Here is a 19,546-nt window from a genome sequence, read left to right on the forward strand (position 1 = left end):
ACTATTTTAAAAATATCTAAGGTATATGCCTAATCATTTGTTTTAGTTTACTTAGTACATATGTAAGAACTGAGGAGAGTAAGTTATCTAAATAAGCTGTCATTTAATAAACTAGTTAAAGAAGCCACTTTAATAAAAACACATCAGAATCCAAAGAAACCCATACAAATTTCTTTTCTTTGTCATTTAAAAAGCCCTGCCCAAGTTGGGTGTAGTGGTACATACCAGGAATCCTAGCACTTGGGTGTAGTTGGTTCTTTTTTACTCTTTGCTCTTTGGGGGCCCGCCACCCAGCTTCCAAATAAATACACAGAGTCTTATTCTTACTTATGAATACCTCGCCTTAGCTTGGCTTGTTTCTAGCCAGCTTTTCTTAAACTATCCTGTCTATCTTTTGCCTCTGGGCTTTTCTCTTTCTACCTTTCTTCACTTCTTACTCCATAGCTTGTTGTGTGGCTGGGTGGCTGGCCCCTGGAGATCTTTTTCTCCTTTTCTCGCTCCTAGATCTCTTCTCCTCTATTACGTCTGCATGCCAGCCCCACCTATCCTTTCTCTTGCCTCACTATTGGCTGTTCAGCTCCTTATTAGACCATCAGGTGTTCTAGACAGGCACAGTAACACAGTTTCACAGAGTTAAACAAATGCAACATAAAGAATGCAACACATTTTTGCATCATTAAATATTCCACAGCATGAACAAATGTAACATATCTTCAACTAATATTCCACAACACTTAGGAAGCTGAGGCAGAATGATACAGTTAGTCTAGACTACATAGTGTGACCTTGTCAAAACATAAACAAATCATTCAATCAATAAATAGATAATAAGATCACTGAAGTATTTTCCAGTGAGTCTGTCATTGATAGGAAATACAGTATAATCATGGTATGAAAGCAAGTATTTGTGTTGCTGTGAAAAGCATGGATGTTTTTTATAAAATTTATCAGCAAATTCTCATGTTATTCTTATTCATTTCTTTGTCATTGATTTCAAAACACATTCAAAAGCCATTTTGGATATTTGAATTGTCTTGTAGGTGTCATAATTATAACTTCCCTTCAAGAACTGAAAAGCTGTTTTCCCAATAGCTAAGGCTAAATCCTAGTGAGTGTGTAAAGAAAAGCAGGTTGTTAACAGGGCGTGTGCCCTTCAGTGTGCTGGAAAGATAAAGTCCTTTACAGGTAAGTGCGGTTGGGCACAGCTGAGCATTTCCAACACAGGGAGGATTCCAGAGCTCTAGACTTCTTCACAGATGAGCCAAACTGTTTATCCTATGGAATGCTTGTCTCAGTTAAAAGGTAAGGGCTAAAAAGCAGTAGGTGGTCAATAAATGACACTGATTTGTAAAGCATTCTTGACAATGAGTGACTGTGCCCGTGCCTCCTGGGATGAATCTGTCGGTGTGAACTGTCACTCTGTGTGTGCTCTGTAAACAGCTATTGTAGACTTTTCTCTCCTTAACAGCTTGTGTATTGCTGCTTGGTTCAAAGTTTAGTCTGCATTGGTGAAGAAACTCTCTGAACTTAGATCTGTGCTTGTAGTCACCAGAGAAACAGGGACTATTGACCAGGAATTAGAAGCATTGGTTTTAAACTACTTGCTAGTTAAATTAACCCTGACACTATTGACATTTTAGATCAGGCCTTGAAAAACAAACAACAACAACAAGAAGAACCAAAACAAAACAAGAAATCCAGGTCTTTCTGAGGTGGCAGTCACATAGATTAGCTGTCAAGACTTGTTCTAGGTTAGGAGAGACAACCTTTTAAATGTTTATTTTCTTTTATGTGTATGTTTGTTTTGCCTGCATATATGTCTGTGTCACTGGTGTCCCCAGGGTGTTGGCTTCCCCAGAACTGGAGTTAGACTGTTTGGTATGAGCAGCCATGTGAGTGATGAACATTGAATCTGGGTCCTCTGAGAAGAGATCATAGCGCTGCTGACTGATGAGCCATCTCTCCAGCCCCAGAAAGTCAGTTTTTAAATATGTTTGAAGGCCGTTGATGGTCCATAATCATAGGGCACTGGCTTATGAATAGAATCCAACTCACAGAATGATCAAAGCCACTAGGAACAGTGATGATTCATTTCAGTTCCATGTTTAATTGTGCTATGTGGATATCTCATGCTATGTATTATTTCTATCATGGTCTGACTAAAGAGTGAATAAACTTAGCAATTTCTGTCACACAGCTAATAAGTCATAGGACTAGAATCCAAATTCAGGTAGTGAAATGGGGAAAAGGGAATGGGGGCTGTATTCTTAGTTTCAGTGATCAAGAACACACTCCTAATCCTAAGAGTGAGGCAGGAGAGAAAGATAGGAGAAATGATGGGGACCTGGGAGGGGACGCATCCTGGCCCATGAGTTTCTGAAGTCCTCTTGTGTTCACCTCCCTCCTTACAGGTGTGCCTGGGGATTAAACTTGGGCTACTGCACCTGGCTACTAACCAGGTTCTGAGCAGTCAAACTTAGCTGTCAGACTTGCATGACACTTAAATGCATCGAACCATCTCATTAGTCCTTTTTGCCAACTAAAAAGCCATGGTAAGTATTTTTACATACAAATATTTTTGTCCTAAAGTACTTCTTTATATTTTCAAATGGGAAATCATTTAATTAGTTCATATGAAATTTATAAGGTCCTTCATAGGATTTGACAACTTTCAAAAGACCTACTTTACATCCGAATTTGTCTTAACTTATATCCACACTAGGGTATGAGAGTATCCACATCATTTTCACCAGAATTCATCCACAAGTTAAGCAAATTAGTAAGTCATATTTATTTATTTTTTATTTTTTTATTATTTTTTTATTTTTTATTTATTTTTTTTTTTGGTTTTCCGAGACAGGGTTTCTCTGTGTAGCTTTGCGCCTTTCCTGGAGCTCACTTGGTAGCCCAGGCTGGCCTCGAACTCACAGAGATCCGCCTGGCTCTGCCTCCCGAGTGCTGGGATTAAAGGCGTGCGCCGCCACCACCGCCCGGCGTAAGTCATATTTATAGCGACTACACTACTTATGTCTTTATTATTGAGTTTGAACATGAATAAATGTGGTAGACATTTATGCAATTTTGTGAATTGCTGTGCACACACTATTAAGGGCTGGTGTTTTATTTATTTTTAAGTGTCTTATTTAAATTATTCTTAAAATCAATTAGGTAATGTAAGCAAATCATCTCTTATGCATTCATTCTCTGTCATAAAACATATAATCACTTAACGTAACCAAAAGTTTTGCTCTTGAGCTATAACCACACAGTTCAATCTCAGAACCAAAACTGGAGACTCAGAATCTCTGAAGGATCACAAACTACAGTTGCAAATTGCTGATTGAGGGTGTGAAGTCTCCGAGCACAAATCACAGCGATGACGCTTGCAGTCTTGACCGCCTAGGCGCGCCAGCTGACCCCGAGCAGGTCTGGATCCCAGTTTTCTCTTCTCTCGCTTTGAACTTTAGAAAACTTGGGATCGAAAATGACGAAGGCCGAAGCAGACAACGCGCGAGTGGCGTTCTGCTTCTCTTTCACACAAGTTAGCTGGCTTCTGGTTTTTTTTTTTTTAGACAGCAGCTGCTCTAGAGGCCACAACCGGATGGCAATGCAGAAGTACAGCCAGAAGGGCAGGGCGGGGTCGGCGGCGCCGGCCCGTCCACTCTGACGCGGGGACGGGCCTTTGGGAGCTGCGGGGGGTGAGGCACGATGTGCGCCGCTGCTCTGGCCGGTGCAAACCGGAGCTCCGCAGCAGCTAGAACTTCCCTGCGGCAAGCTCTCAGCTGGAAGCAGAGGCGCTCAGCCATTTCCGGCGCGCCAGCTCGGACCCGAGCAGCGCGCCTGCGCAGAGGCCTCCCCTCCCGGAGGGGGCGTGGCAGCTGGTAGGCTTCTCTGCGCCTGCGCGCCGCTCCGCTGGGTCGGCAGGGGACGGGCTGTGGGTCGGCGTCGCGCAGTCCCGGGCGTCGTGGCCGGGTCGCTCTTCACGCCTCACTGCGGCGTCGCGTCGAGTCCCCGGGAGCTCGGCGGGGTGTGGGGAGGTAAGAGCCCCGGAGCCGCCGCCGGCCTCTCCTCAGCGTGCTGCGGGCGGAGGGGCGGGGTGGCCGCGGGCTCGCCGGGCTCCGACGGTCGGGCCTTGCCTTCCTCCGGGACCCGCTGGCCGCCCTGGGCGCTGTGCAGCCGGGATCCCCGACCCCTCCGCAGGCCCGGCCCGGAGCGCACTGGGACCCGCGAGTCCGCCGCCGGTTGTCGCCGCCGCCTCCGGCGCAGGGATGCCCCAGGGTCCGCTCCCGCTGCCTTTTCCTTCCGTGCCTCTGAAGAGATGACCTGACTTTTAGCCGTTAACCTGTGTGTACGACCGTGATTGCAGATTGTTACATTCCAGACCCATGTTCTTTGATTGGACAGAAAGCCGGCCGGTGAATTTAATATTAAGTTCATCTTTTTAGTCAAAGAAGGATTGAGTGATGTCATGTCATCGGGTTCCGTCATCTACTCAGCTGAGTTTGGCGTTTCTTGAGTTGGCAAAAGTTTAATGGTTTGCATTCAGTAGAGCTCTGATTTGTCACGTAACTTCGTTTTCTCTCTCTTGGATATTAAACTACGTATTTAGTGGTAAGCCATTTTAAAATTAACGGCAAGGAATACGGAATGATCAGCTGCTTAACATTTTGACATTTTTCTTTGTTCTTTTTGCACCTCCCCCCCCCCCCAGTGCATTTTAAACTTAAGGATCAGGTTGCTTGCCCTTCCAATGGTTTTAAAAGCCTTACACACATACCGATTACCTTTCCACTATACACATAATATATGAGCAAAAGCCTCTTTGGAAGTAGCTGCCTCACAGATAAAACTAAATTCCTTTTATCCCCAATCATAATACTGTGTTGCACATAGTCCCTCTATGATTGAGGATAATGACAATTGCAAAATATTGAGAAAAAAATAATTGCTAATGCATTATAATTACATTTTGGAAATTAAAACTCAGAAAATTTTTTGTTCATATATTCACTTAAAAATAGTATTATAATGAAGCATGGTGGATCATGACTATTCCCAGCCAGTAACAATGTGCAGGCAGGAGGATTGAGCTACAAACCAGCCTGGTGTACACAGTAAATTGCTGTCTCAAAAATAAGGCTAGATAGAAGGAAAAACATTGTACTTGCTGAGTATCTCAAATGAAAATCAGCTATCTTTCCAAAACTAAGTTTAGTGAGCAGGATGGTCTTGTTTTACCTGGAAGCAAGTTACTTTAGTGTCTGCCGTGGTAGAGGACAGCTCAGTTCTTGTGTTTCTCAGTTCATCCTGGTGTGCTGGCTTGTTTAGCTCACGAAGAAAATCTCTCTTTGTGTAGTCACATGGTTAGAAAAGAGGACACCTGGATGACGCTACTTTTAAGTGTTCTCAGCAAAGCATGAGAAGAGTGATTCAACAATTCTTCTATTAAATGGTCTATTCTCTTGTGCGTCTCACTTACAAACTTTGCAACATTCAAAGGTCCTTGCGTTCTTGTGCACAGGTGCTGATGCTTTTCTGGAGGTTGAATTACTAGGTCATAGACTAAGCTCCCCCCCCCCTTTTATTTGGACAGACATAGAAATTAACTTGGATGGTTTTTATAATTTTCTGTTGTGTTCCCATGTCATTTGTTTGAATTATTCCCACCTAACAATTGGTAAAGTATCTGCATATTTTTCAGTAGTTTTGGGTTATTTTCTTGAATTTAAACAGAGAATTGGGATTCCCCCAGACTATTTCTTCATGTTGTTCCATTGTTTGCCTGAGAGGCCATATCATTTGCTCTCAGTAGTGGTTGAGATTCTTTCTTAGAACTCACACCTCACCAACGTCAAGTTCTTTATTATATTAAAAAAAAACACAAAACTTTGTTTCAACTTAGTAAGCAACCAATGGTGTTTTTAAGCCCTAATTATTTAATGTACATTGAACATTTTTTCATAATCGCATTATTGTCTTTCCATATAATTTATTTTACCCACTTGCAGTCTAGTGTCCAAATGCCTTTCTAGCATATTTTTATTAATAATTTTTGTATTGTAAGATTGCATTATATCTTTTTTTGTTTTGTTTCGTTTTGGTTTGGTTTGGTTTTTTCGAGACAGGGTTTCTCTGTGTAGTTTTGGTGCTTGTCTTGGATCTCGCTCTGTAGACCAGGCTGACCTGGAACTCACAGAGATCTGCCTTTCTCTGCCTCCCAAGTGCTGGGATTAAAGGCATGCGCCACCACTACCTAGTGCATTATATTATTTTTTAAGGAAAATAAATTTTATCTTTTTCTACCCTGTTTACAAAAGTACATGCCTTTTTCTTCTTTAAAAATAAACCATAGAGATAAACGCTTTAGCTCTTAAAGGCTTACGTAAATACCTGTGCTGGATTTAGTTTGGTATTTGCCCCTCCATATTTTCTCCTTTGCTAATACTACCTTAACAAGCTATTTGTAGAGATGATTTTATATTGCGGAGTTTTGGGATTTTCTGTCATTCAGCACTGCATAGTGGATATTTTCTACAGAAGTATGTGTAACCCAGGGCATAGTTTGGTACGGCAGGTTTGGGGGATCACTAGTTGTCTAATGTCAGGCTCCTATCCTCTTGTATTCTTTTCCTAGGTCACTTCCTTTAACAGCTTTGTGTTGCCAACTTCCAAATGGTTATCTCAGCCTCTTCTCTGCATTCCAGGTCCTTACATTCAGCAGCCTCTTGGACATCTCCCCAGGATGTTCTCAAGGTACTTCACACAGTAGTGCAGAAGTGTCCCTCCTTCCCACTCCGCTTGGGTTGCCTGTGATGGTCAGTGTACTTCGGTGGTCTACGTGGTCCCCCGCAGTGGGAACCTGTTGAGCTCCAGCCTTCTCCTTTGTTTCAGTCTCCAAAGTTCTGTTTCTTTTCATCTTCACCCGTCTCTGCTCATGTCCTCATCATCTCTCACCTTAGCAATTTTAGGTTTCATTATTGTTTTATTTTCTTATTAATCTTTTCTGTTGCTACCAATTTTTTTAAAACAATGAAGAGACTTTTAAAGCCAGTTTTTAAAAGTGAATATTATAAAAATGTGTTTGGAAATCTGAGAGTATATAAATGGCCAAGTTAGTAAAAATATCTCAAGTCATCGTTGGGCTGGCAAGATGGCCCAGTGGGTAAAGTTTCATGCAGCCAAAGCCTGACAACCTGAGGCGTTTGCTCCCAGAACATACATGATGGAAGGACAGAATTATTTGCTTCTGAACATTTTCTTCTGACCTCCACACCCATGCAAATAAATAAAGAAAAGCAAACAAATAATGCTCTTCTCACGTAAGAAGATTTACAGTCTGTCAGTGCTTCTACAAATAAGCTTTAAAATCTAGAGTGTATCGTACATTTTGTTTGTTTCTTCTATTTTTAATAGATTGCTAGACTGTAAGTATCTTCTGTTTGGTTGCAATGAGAAAATCCACAGCTTAGTAACCCTTCATGTTAAAAGGTCTCAATGTAAAGTATTGCATTGTCATACCTTTTACAGATTGTTGGATTGTATTGTTTCTGTATTTTTGGCACTTCAAACAATATAATGCTCAGCAGTGTGTTGCTGTGTTGAGATGCTCTGTAGATGTTCTTTAATGGATCCTTTGCGTGGGAAACTGTTTTTAGAACTTTTGGTGATTGTTTGTTTTTTGTTTTTTAAGAAAGTGTTTCTCTGTGTAGCCCTGACTGTCCTGGAACTGATTCTGTAGACCAGACTAGCCTTGAACTCAGAGATCCACCTACCTCTGCCTCCTGGGTGCACCACCACTGCCCGCCTGGCAATAGCTTTTCAGTACATTCTGTATCAAGAATTCCTATACTCTTTTAAATATGTATGTATTTATTCATTTACGTTGGTTTTGTGAGAGACTGTCTTACTATGTAGTGCTGGCTGGCCTAGAATTTGCTATGTAGATCAGACTGGCTGGTCTTGAACTTATGTGATCCTCCTGTCTCTGCTTCCTGAGTGCTGGGATTACAAGTGTATGTCACTACTCCTGGTCTACTTTTTTTTTTTTTAACCATTATATTTAATTTCAATTTTTAAATTTTTGTCAAAGGGATACTTAGCATGATGCATATACCTTTAATCCTAATACTCAAGAAGCAGAGGCGGGCAGATTTCTACAAGTCAAGGCCAGCTTGGTCTATATAGTGAGATTTTGTCTCCAAAGGGGGTGGAGTAACCATACTCTACATAAAGATTTAAATGATACTAAAGATTTATGGTGAAAAACCCAGTTACTCTTTCTTGCTCTCCTTACCCAGAATCCTACTCACCAGAGAAACCTATCTTAGTCTAGGCTCCCTATGTGAATCATAGAACATAGAAAGTGGTTTCAGTAACTATTTCTCAATTCTCCCAGGGATAATACAAAGACTAATACTTTAAATGCCTAAGAATGAAGTTAATTGGTTACTAGCTCCAGATGTCTTAGGGCAGTAAAGACTAATTCTCTCACAAAACTGAGACAGGCTGCTTCAGTGCCAATGAGTTCACTTTTTTAAACCAGATGTTTAAGTAGCATATTTAGCCGTGTGCTTACTTCCCTTCCTCCCTCGTACCTACTGTGTTCTAGTTTGGGTACCGTTTTGTATCATAGTCGTAGGAGTTAGATCTGCTGCTTCTACCTTCTCTGTAAACTCGCAGTGTACATGATTTCCCCTGGGGTTCTCAAGCTAGTTACATGTTAACTTTGAGTTACTTTGTGTTTGTATCATTATGTAATTACTGCTTTCCTAGAGTTACAAGTGACCTTGGTTTTTTTGTATCTACCTCTCATGCATCTTTATGAATATGTTTTACATCTTTTTGTTTTGTTTTGTTTTTCAAGACAAGGTTTTTCTGTGTAATCCTGGTTGTCCTGGAACTCAAGGATCTGCCTGTCTGTGCTTCCTGAGTTCTGGGACTAAAGGCATGCACCACCACACCTGGCCCATATGTTTTTTAATGTGTATGTAGTTTGTAGTCTTTGGGATTTTAACCCCTCAGACAAGATATGCTATTCACTTCTGAGTAGGTTCAAATGTATACAATAATGTCTTTGCTTTGCAGTATCTCTTATTGGATGTGTGGCACCTAGCTTCTACTTCTGGTCCTACGATGTAGCAGTTTTCCCGGGCTATCATCTTATGATCTTGTATGAATTCTGTTTGTCTCCCTCTGATAGGGAATAGTTTGTTTCCTAGATTCAAGTTTTTATCTTCTTTGGAGTCTGCATCGTCTTTGTAGAACACATCTTTCAGTATGTCTAAACAATATTTCCACCACCACACTTGGTTAACGGCTTCATTTGTTACTTTTAGAGTTTTAGAGACATGGCCCCAATGTTTCTTTGCTCTGTTGTTACTATTGGGAAGTGTAATACCAGAATGATGGCCAATTCTGTTACTTTTCTCTGGAAACTCTTATATTTACTCAACAGCATACCTTCTAAGATGGGTATTGATAAAGACACTGAATATTGGGCTAGAAAGATGGCTCATCAGTTAAGAGCACTGGCTGCTCTTTAAGAGGACCTGGGTTCAATTCCCAACACATGTATGGCTCACAGCCATCTATAACTCCAATTCCAGGGGATCTGACACCTCTTCAGGTATTCATGTGGTACATAGACATACATGTAGGCAAATCACCTGTACACATAAAATGACAAAAAAAGATTGGGGGAAAAGACACAATATATGAGAGAACAAAATACTAGGCCCTATCCTATCCTGGATGTTTAATTCCCAGGGGAAAGTTACTCCAGATGGTAACAGTAAATGAAATAACGCCCTATAAGGACATAAAGTAAGTAGTTGCTTTAGGAACTAGAAGAAGAGTCCCGTGCTTGTGTTCCTTTCAGTCTTAAACACTTACTCTGAGAAGTCAGTACCTTTCCTTTTCCCTGCTTTCCCTGCAATAGTGTCGTTCATACATTTGCAGTAAGTTTTGACTCTTGTTGCGTTCAGCATTTCATTCTGTGATCCCTGACCTTAAAAGTCTTTTGTTTTTTTGTCAGGATCTTACACTGTAGCCCTGGCCTGGAACTTACTGTATAGCCTAGACAGACCTTGAACATGCAGCAATCCTCCTGATGTAGATTCCCAAATGCTGGGATTATAGGCATGAGTCACCATGCCTAGCTAGTAACTTTTTTCATCATCTGCATTGAGATGTATTCTTTGTGGTGTAAAGTTCTATGGGTGTTTTCAAGTGCTTTTTCTCTTGGTTTGCCATTACAGTATCATACAGGTAGCTTTATTCCAGGAAATATTTACTGTATTCTTCAGCCCTCTCCAGCCCTCCTGAGTCCCAAACCATTGGCAATCACTGGTATGTTCATTTTCTCTAGAGTCTTACTTTTCCAGAGTGACATGTAATTGGATCATAGAGTAAATATAGATTCTTCTATTTAGCAATTTGTCTTTAGAGATCATTTCTGTGTTCTTGTGGCTTGGTTAATACATTTCACTAAATAATAATATGCACATGGTTTATTTATCTCTGTGGCCATCAAAGACACATGGTTGTGGTTGCTTCCACCTTTGGCAGTTGTGATGAGGTCACCCTCATACGTTCTCTTCCAAATGGTGATGTACACCTGTAACATGAGCACTGGAGAAATAGAGGCAGGAGGGTCAGAAGTTCAGGGTCATCTTTGGGTGTAGGAATTAAAGGCATTCTGGCTAGATGAGACCCTGTCAAAAATCTAAACAAGTAAAAACAATTGAAAAAGAGCAAGACACATATAAATACAACACAATGCATGCATGAGTGCCAGTCAGGTGGTCTGTACCTATGACCCCAGCACTCCTCAGTTTTTATTTTTCTTCTATTTCTTATTTAGGATAAATTGGTTTTTCAATATACTTTCCCAAATTGGAAGTTTAAACTGTAGATTTCCAGTTTTGTTTCTTTTTAATACATTTAATCCTGTCAGTATGTCTGAGGAAGGAACTGTTTCTGCTGAGTCCCCAGCCTCTAAGATTCCTGCTGTTGACCTTTATGATCAGCTGTTGTCCCCATATGTTCCTCCTCAGGGTATGTGTTCCTGTTTCATAATTGCGTAGATGCTTCTTTCTCTCAGAGTATGTTTTGGTGTTTTCTTATCTCCTGCATTGTTTCTTCCTCCAAATCCCTTTCATTGGCTTAGCATCTGTGTTTTGTGTACATTTCTATGTCTAGTCTATAAGATAATGATATATTTGACAGTGGAAACAAGTGCTAATGGGCTTTGTTGAATTGGGATGTCATGTGTTGTTATTGAAAATACTTCTGAAATATACCTTAGTTTAAGCTTGGTGTGAGCATAATTGTTGTAACTTTGAAATGACCTTTTCTGTCTGACTGCTCTTTGGAGTATAGTTGTTTTCCTGTAATGTGCTTAAAAGTATGAATTTCTGTTTATTATTATTGTGATATGATGTATTTTTATCTGTTAAATTTTTCATGAATTCTGAAAAAATTCCTAGCATTGCCTTCAAAAGAAATTTTCCCATATTCTTTTCCCCTTATGGAACTCTTATTCTCATTCTATTGTTGGTTTTCTAAATTTCTATTTTATATTTATCTCTTTCTCACTTTCTGCTTTTATATATATATATATATATATATATATATATATATATATAAAATTGTGCTCTCCACTTCTGAATCACTGGTAGCCTTAGTTCCTGTCTTTTGATCATAATTAGTTCTTAAAAAATCTTATCTCACTCCTGTTCATTCTCTATTCCAGGCAACATTTGAATGTTTTTAATTATCATATCCTTTTGTTTATATGTATTCTTACAAAATTTGAATTGCTTTATTGTGCTTTACAAAAATGATAGTTGGCAACACTTCAGAAGTTTTGTTTTTTTTTTTAAACTAGTCATTCATCATAGACAGCTTGAAGAAGTTAGTCTTCTATTTTCTGGATTAATTTATATAGTTGCTTTTTTAAAATGTCATTTAGCTGTCCTTAGATGACTGAATTTCCTCCTAACATAAGTTAGTTTCAGGCTCGTGTTCTGTGTGATGGTGTTCTTCCACATTATTGATGGTAAAAACTGATCACAGAATTGCAATGTGTTGACCTAACCCTACATCATGAACATCAGACTTTTCCTCTAAAGTTTTAACATTCATTGGTAACAATTGCTTAGCCAATTTATTGCATTAGGAGCTACGAAAATATTTTTTTTTTAAAGTTTAAATCCTTCTGCACATATTTACTGGAATTCTTACCTAAAGAATGTTCTCTTGGTAACTACTGTATTATCTGGAAGTCTATTCTGTAAATAAGTGAAAGATAAATTCTCTGCTAATTTTCCTTAATTCATTACTTTTCAGAGTAATAGTACTCTAGCAGCCCTCCAGTAGGTGGGCTTCTTGGGTTTTGAGCTTAATGTTATTATGATTGCTTGGTTTTTAAGTGTGTTCGATTTGTTTTCATTTCTGTGTGTTCTTCATTGTTCTGGTGTTCACTTATCCCACTGAAGTGAGAAGGAGCCCCTTGACTTGGGTTCTTTCCTTCTGGTGTTGGTCATGGTAGATTCTTGCCATGTCTCCAGCTCATTTGGTTTCTGCCTCAGCTACTCACAGATCTTTTCATAAAGCTAACTTTAGTTTCCTGTGCTATATTTTTGTTTGTATATAGTATACTTTATATTACTTTCAATATTTAAGTATTTGTAGTCTTTCATTGTGAATTATTCTTTGACTTGTGAGTTACTTAGATAAGTGTTTTAAAGTTCATAATACTGAACTGGAGAGAAAGGTCAATGAGAAAGAGTGCCTGCTATGCAGGATTAGGACGTGAGTTTGAAGTTATAGTGGCCATGGTAAAGGCAGGCATGGCTATGTATACCTGGAACCCCAGCATTGTGGGACAGGTAGATCCTGAGCTTCCAGTTCAGTGAGAGGCCCTGTCTTCAGTCAGTGAGGAGAGTGTGACAGAGGGACATACGCATTATCCTCCTCTGGTCTCCAACTGCATACTTCTGTGTACATATCCCACACACTCATGGTACCCCCATGCAGGAGCTTGTGTGTGCAGATGTTGTATTGTCATTTGCATGCAGAGAGCATTTTCTACCTGTGTTATAGAAAAGAAGTACTGTTTAATTTTAATTACTTATTTAGGTTTTTCAAGACAGAGTTTCTCTGTGTAGGAGTCCTGGATGTCCTGGATCTCACTCTGTAGACCAGGCTGGCCTGGAACTCACAGAGATCCACCTGGCTCTGCCTCCCAAGTGCTGGGGTTAAAGGCGTGCACCACCACACCTAGTTTTAATTTTATTTTGTTTCTGCTTTGATAGTTGTATTGGTGCAGAATAGATTGCATAATATTTGTATGATAGAAAATTAAATATAATGTACTTTTATTTTCTAGACATACAAGAATTAAATTCTGAGTAAGTCTACAAGTAGGATGGACAGTTACTTTAAAGCAGCTGTCAGTGACTTGGACAAACTTCTTGATGATTTTGAGCAGAACCCAGGTTTGTTGGTTTTTCTACTTTGCCAGTAGAATCTTAAAATGTCCCTTTAACAGAATTTGATTTCAATCTTGGTCACAATTGTTGTGTTCTCTAAAAAGTTTGCCTTATTTCATTGTGACATATTAGTTTATTCTTATACCAGTAGGATCAATAGCCAGAAATACAAGTTACTGTGTAGATACAAACTTAGAAGAAAATGTTTATGAGGAAGACAAAAGCCATTTGATAGAGCTCTGTAAGTTGAGCTGTCATCACTGTAAGATATGGCCTTTCCTCAGAATGAAGTTAGGATTGGGAGGGCTGTCCTAGCTCGATTTCTATTCCTGTGATAAACACTGTGACCAAAAGCGACTTGAGGAGGAGAGGGTTTATTTCAGCTTACAGTATACAGTCCACCATGAAGGGAAATCAGGAATTGAAGCGGGGCCCATGGAGGACTGCTTAATGGCTTGTTTCGCATGGCTTGCACCTTGCTTTTTTATACAACCTTTGTAGAACCACCTGGCCAAGAGTAGCACCACCCACAGTGGGCTGGCCCTCTCACATCAACCATTAATCAAGATAATGCTCCACAGACCTGCCTACAGGCCATATGGTGGAAGCATTTTCTTTGTGAAGCAGTCCTGGCTGTCCTGGAGCTCGCTCTGTAGACTAGACTGGCCTCAAACTCAGAGATCCTCCTGCCTCAGCCTTCCGAGTGCTGGCAGGAGGCATTTTCTTAATTGCGGTTCCTCTTCTCAGATGACTAGCTTGTGTCAGGTTTACAAAACACCCCTCAGGACAACGACAGAACAGAAGCAGCTAAAGCTATGGTAGCTCATCGGCTCTTTGGTTTGGTTTACAGTGTAGCTGAGTTATTATAGTGTTTCTGTTGTCTCAGGACAACTGCATTAAGTAAAAACTAGAGCAGTTCAGAGCAAATTAAAGGGTGATTGCAAGTTCTAGAAAATGTGTCTTCGTAATGTTTATTTGATTTGGGCCTTCTGAATAACTTGGTGTTTCTATTTTTCATTAGATAAGCAGGATTATCTCCAAGATGCACAGGATGTCTATGCTTCTAACCACTGTTCAGTTTCTTCAGAGTCGGCCTCTCCACAGCTGGCTTTGCTACTGCCAAAGGACCAAAGATGCATTGGCAGTTGTGTCTCATCAGAAAGGTGCTGTGAGACAAGTGAGACTTTCCTCAGTGAGAAAACACGTGAGGGGTTAACTTGTAGACAGAATGAAAAAAATGTAGCAGGACTTGACCTTCTTTCTTCTGTGGATGCTAGTACTTCAGATGAAGTCCAGCCTTCGTGTCTGAGGAGATGTAGTAAACCTGTCTGTGACCTGATAAGTGACATGGGTAACTTAGAACATGCCACCAGTAGTGAAGAAGACATTGAACAGTTGTTGCCGGATGACGCTAAGGCTAGTGTCACTGCTTTGATCGCACCGGACTCGCCTTCGGTTTCAGATGCTCCCCCTGTCCCTTCAGCACACCGTGGTAGTGATGCCACTGGAGAAGGAGAGAATGGCATCAACTCCGGCCTACAGAGCAGAGGCAGTGGGAGTAAAGAATTGGGTGTACAAGTAGACACAGCACTTTCTGAGTCTTGTAAGTATAGTGGAACAGAAAATTTAAAGGACGAAAAGAGTTCTAATGAGTTAGGAACAATTGATTTTGACATGTCGTCTGCTTTGACTGAACAAAGTTCTGAAGCGTCTACCACCAAAGATGACCCACAGTACAAGGGGCTTCCTTGTGCGTTTTTAAAAGGTGATGGCTGCTTGGCAGAAGAGAGAGTAGGTGTGGCAGTCACAAATCCAGAGTGTTCCAAAGAAGGAGGTAACACAAATGCTATGCCTTGCAGTCGTCCAAAGAATGAAGGGATATGCCTAAGTGACACAGATTCAAAAGATGAAAATTTCAACTTACCTGACCCTTCCTTTCAGGAAAATAGAACTGCTGTGTTCAAGAAACAGTCTGTAAAAGAAGACTCAAGAAATTTAGACCTTAAAGATAATAATGATAGAGTCCAGGTGTCCTCTTCATCTTTACATGTTTCCAGGGAAGCGGCACCCTCTCCACTGTCCTGTCTTTCATCGTCTGGGTTTTTGTGTGGACCATTAACTGACAATAACGTGCGTGGTGATTTTTTACCTCCCGATGAGTCTGAGGATCAGGAAGGTGATGTAATGACCACACATGAAGAAATACAGAAGAGCGCTGTTTTAGATGGGGAACTCTTGAGGGAGACAGAGCTTTTGAAAAAGGAAAAGTGTAAGAACATATTTCTTCAGCCAGTAAATGAAAAGAAAGCAGATGGAAAGGTTGAACCTGAACAGATGGTAATCAGTGGTGAATCCTTGGAGTACCCTCAGGTTACCAGCTCTAATGTAGCTGCAGAGTCTCAAATGGCACTCTGTGCTTCTAATGCCCCAGAGTCTCCTGACGGATGGGAAGATCTGACTTTTGCCAGTGGTGACATGGATGGGCAGGAGTTAGATTACTTTAATATCGATGAGAGCAGGAGAAGTGGCACGCTGATTAGTGATGCGGAGCTTGATGCTTTCCTGAGGGAACAGTGTCCTCAGAACACAAGGTCTTCTGAAGACACTGTAAATGATCTGCACTATCAGATGAACCAGGTGGATACGAAAGGATTAAATGATGAAAATGCTGGTGACACATATTTTAATGCTGGAGCAGGAGCTGCATGTGAAAATGGAGGGGATGTGATTTGTGAAGCAATTGCTAAAGAAAACACAGTAGAAAATGGTGTTCGTTCCGTAGGAGAAAGCACAGTTCCAACTGAAAGAGGGTTACCTACCAGTCAGTCTGACATGGCGAAGGAATTGCTGGTCCCCAGTATTAACACCCAGGCTGTTGGAGGGGCCAGACCTAAGCAGCCGCTTAGCCTTCCATCAGGAACAAGGAGTTCAAAGGAGCTGAATAGGCCAGATGTTCCAGATGTGCCAGAAAGTGAGGCAAGCACAGCAAATGCTATTACTGCATCCACTTGCTCTGCCGACCAGATACCTGATGCTCAGGTTAGCTTCAATTCCAATTACATTGACATAGAAAGCAATTTTGAAGGTGGATCCAGTTTTGTAACTGCAAAGGAGTCTCTGCCTGAAAACATTTGCAAAGAAGGCTTGGTTTTGGGCCAGAAACAACCGACTTGGGTTCCTGATTCAGAAGCTCCAAACTGTATGAACTGCCAAGTCAAATTCACTTTTACAAAACGGCGACACCACTGCCGAGCATGTGGGAAAGTAAGTTATACAAACGTTGGCTTTTTATTCTTCTTTCATGGTCCTGCGGACTAAAACTAGGTCCTCTCTCATCAGGCAAATTGTGAGTCCCTTCTCTATCTTGTTAGAGCAGTGGTTCTCAACCCTTCTAATACTGTGACCCTGTAATACAGTTACTCATGCTGTGGTGACCCCCAACCATAAAATCGTTTTGTTGCTACTTCATAACTGCAATTTTGCTTCTGTTATGAATCATAATGTAGATACCTGATAAGCAGGATATCTGATATGTGACCCCAAAGAGCCGAAACTTGTAGGTTGGGAGCTGCTGCTCCCCTTTGCCCTTAAATACTTTATTTTAAGACTACTTTGCAGCCAGTTTCCTGATCACTGCCTAGGAAAATACTAGAGAGCCAGCTGGCTTATATAGAATACCACACCTGACCTTGTTTGTGTTCTTATTGATGATAAAGATACTGTCTATAAACTCTAAGGAAATTGTCTTTAAAAACTGGTGTGCGGGGTTGGGGATTTAGCTCAGTGGTAGAGCACTTGCCTAGCAAGCACAAGGCCCTGGGTTCAGTCCTCAGCTCCAGAAAAAAACAAAACAAAACAAAACAAAAAACCTAAAAAACAAAACAAAAAAAAAAAAAAAAAACTGGTGTGCTTTTTACTTAGCACTTTTCAGTAATATGTTGGTTTTGGATCAGACTATTACATCTTAGCAAAATAATGTCCTACTTATGAAAAACAGATCTGTGTAAAGCTGTAGGCAAGCTCATTATCACTAAGGTATATATTTAGCTGCTACAGGAAGCTTTTTAAATCATAGACATATTTATTAAAGTTTTTATTGCCTTTCAGTTAACATAATTGATTCAAAAAATATTTCCTTATCACAGACATGATTATAAATTATAAAATAGCCCTTATATTAGAGTTCTCTAGAAAAACAATTAGTGTATATATGTGTGTGTATATATATAATGTATATATGTGTATGGATAAATATATATGTATGTGTGTAATTCTAAAATGATGTATTAGATTTGATGATAGGAGGCTCATTAGTCCAGCAGTGGTTATCTGATGTATAGGGCAGATAGTGCAGTTGTTGCCTCGTTCAAGACAGTGGAAGCCTCTGAGAAAAGTGATGTGGGGGCCTGGACTTCCTGGAGACTCTCCCTGGAGAGTCGCCAGCATGGCTGAAGAGGTTGGAGTCTGTTGTCCATGCACGAAGGCAGCAGCAGTGGACTCAGCAGGAGTGCAGCTTGTCCCCACTGCCTTTCTCCTCCACCCTTGCGCTTGCCAGGCTCTAGTCTGTTGGGCTGTGCTGCTCAAGTCCCGGGCCTGTCTTTCCCTAGGTGTTACTCTATGTGCCAGGCTTGTCTGTAAATACCCTTCCAGCCATACCCAGAACTCCTAGACATCTCTCATTCCCCCTAATAGTGACAGTCAAGATTAACTGTCAAAGAACATTAAATAATTCTGTTTATGATTATGATAATTAGAAAAAGGAATCCTATAATAAAGAAAGTAGGTTTTGAGCTCCTGTCCCCCTGTTCTAATAAATATACTTGAGACAAAAATAAATTTAGTATTTTATTTTTATAGGTATTTTGTGGTGTCTGCTGTAATAGGAAATGTAAGCTTCAGTATCTAGAAAAGGAAGCAAGAGTGTGTATAATCTGCTATGAGACTATTAATAAAGGTGAGTATTGACCTGACATATCTTCTTCCACTAACTGATCTATGTTAAGAGTAACTGGATTGTGACAAAGATAACTTCTTTATTTTCTTAAGGCAGGGACTAGTGTTGACTTACTGGCTTAGGTGGGACATCCCAAGGCTTGGTTTCTCTTTTTGTTCCACTCTCACAATTAACACTACCAGTCTGGAAAGGAAGCGTTCAGGTTCTGGAGTGGCAGTTGATTACCTTTTAACAGGTACTGAGTTCCTAAGTGCTGCATTCCATCCGCCTGCTGGTTCATCCTCACTGTCCTCCTCATCTTAGTGGAAACGTGTGCACAACTAGTTTCCTTATTGGTGCTCGGTACTGTAGTTAATCTATAAGGCAAGGTAGTAGTTGTCATCCTTAGACAATTGCCTGGAATGAGAATGAAAGATAAGGTATTATGTATGATTTGATAACCATAGGACCACCATGCTGTTTGCACATTTTGGTCCCATCTTTTTCCATCCTTGCTTTTAGAACGTTACATGTGTATGCTTCCCATTGTTCCTTGGCTCTCTAGCTAGTTTCCATTTTCAGCAGTGGTCTTGGTGGTCTTCTTTGAGTTTCCACAGGGTGTGTGTGTGTGTGTGTGTGTGTGTGTGTGTGTGTGTGTGTGTGTGTTATGCTGTGCTTTCATCCCTAGATACATGTCTGTTCTTTTGAGTAGTTCTTGCATTTTCAAAGATTTCGTTGATCATTTAATTCCCAGAGAAAATTACTTGAACCTTTTTGAGCAGGCCTATGAACTAGCTCCTGTTAGCCAGCCAGCAGAATAAATACCTGATAATAATTTGTTTTTCTCTTTTGAATGAAGATAAATTTTTTCAGCAATTCTCCAAAAAGCTCTGATGTGAGTCTGTTAGCCTGAGGTAAGCTGTTCTACTCCCTGCTGTTGACCTATGCTCTGGAAGATAATAGAATATAATTTAAAAAAAATATTTCTATGTTATCGCCATTGTTTATGAAGAAGCTACATGCTTATAATTGTTTTTCTTCTTGCAGTGTGTCTGTAGCCTAGAAGACAGCTGCCAGGGCTATTAGCCCAAGCAGTGTGCTAGAATTCACATTTTAGAGC

At 40.5% G+C, this 19,546-nt stretch overlaps 1 protein-coding gene across 7 annotated transcripts in view; it reads left to right on the forward strand.

Moving 5' to 3' along the window:
- The first annotated feature begins 3,896 nt into the window (after window positions 1-3,896).
- Window positions 3,897-19,546, forward strand: part of Zfyve16 (zinc finger FYVE-type containing 16) — a 49,333-nt gene continuing 33,683 nt past the window's right edge. Inside the window, exons 1-6 of one of the 7 annotated variants that reach the window (XM_037209503.1) lie at window positions 3,897-4,037; window positions 6,705-6,753; window positions 10,257-10,347; window positions 13,391-13,499; window positions 14,515-16,757; window positions 18,351-18,447. In XM_037209503.1, coding sequence (XP_037065398.1) covers window positions 13,430-13,499; window positions 14,515-16,757; window positions 18,351-18,447 — 2,410 coding nt within the window. In that variant the 5' untranslated portion in view covers window positions 3,897-4,037; window positions 6,705-6,753; window positions 10,257-10,347; window positions 13,391-13,429. Of the gene's footprint in view, window positions 4,038-6,279; window positions 6,754-10,256; window positions 10,348-13,390; window positions 13,500-14,514; window positions 16,758-18,350; window positions 18,448-19,546 lie in introns of those variants that run through there. The other 6 variants (XM_028855978.2, XM_028855979.2, XM_037209502.1 and 3 more) reach the window with 6 other exon arrangements.

This window comes from Peromyscus leucopus, chromosome 11, assembly GCF_004664715.2.
Source record: "Peromyscus leucopus breed LL Stock chromosome 11, UCI_PerLeu_2.1, whole genome shotgun sequence".
Taxonomy (NCBI): Eukaryota; Metazoa; Chordata; class Mammalia; order Rodentia; family Cricetidae; genus Peromyscus; species Peromyscus leucopus.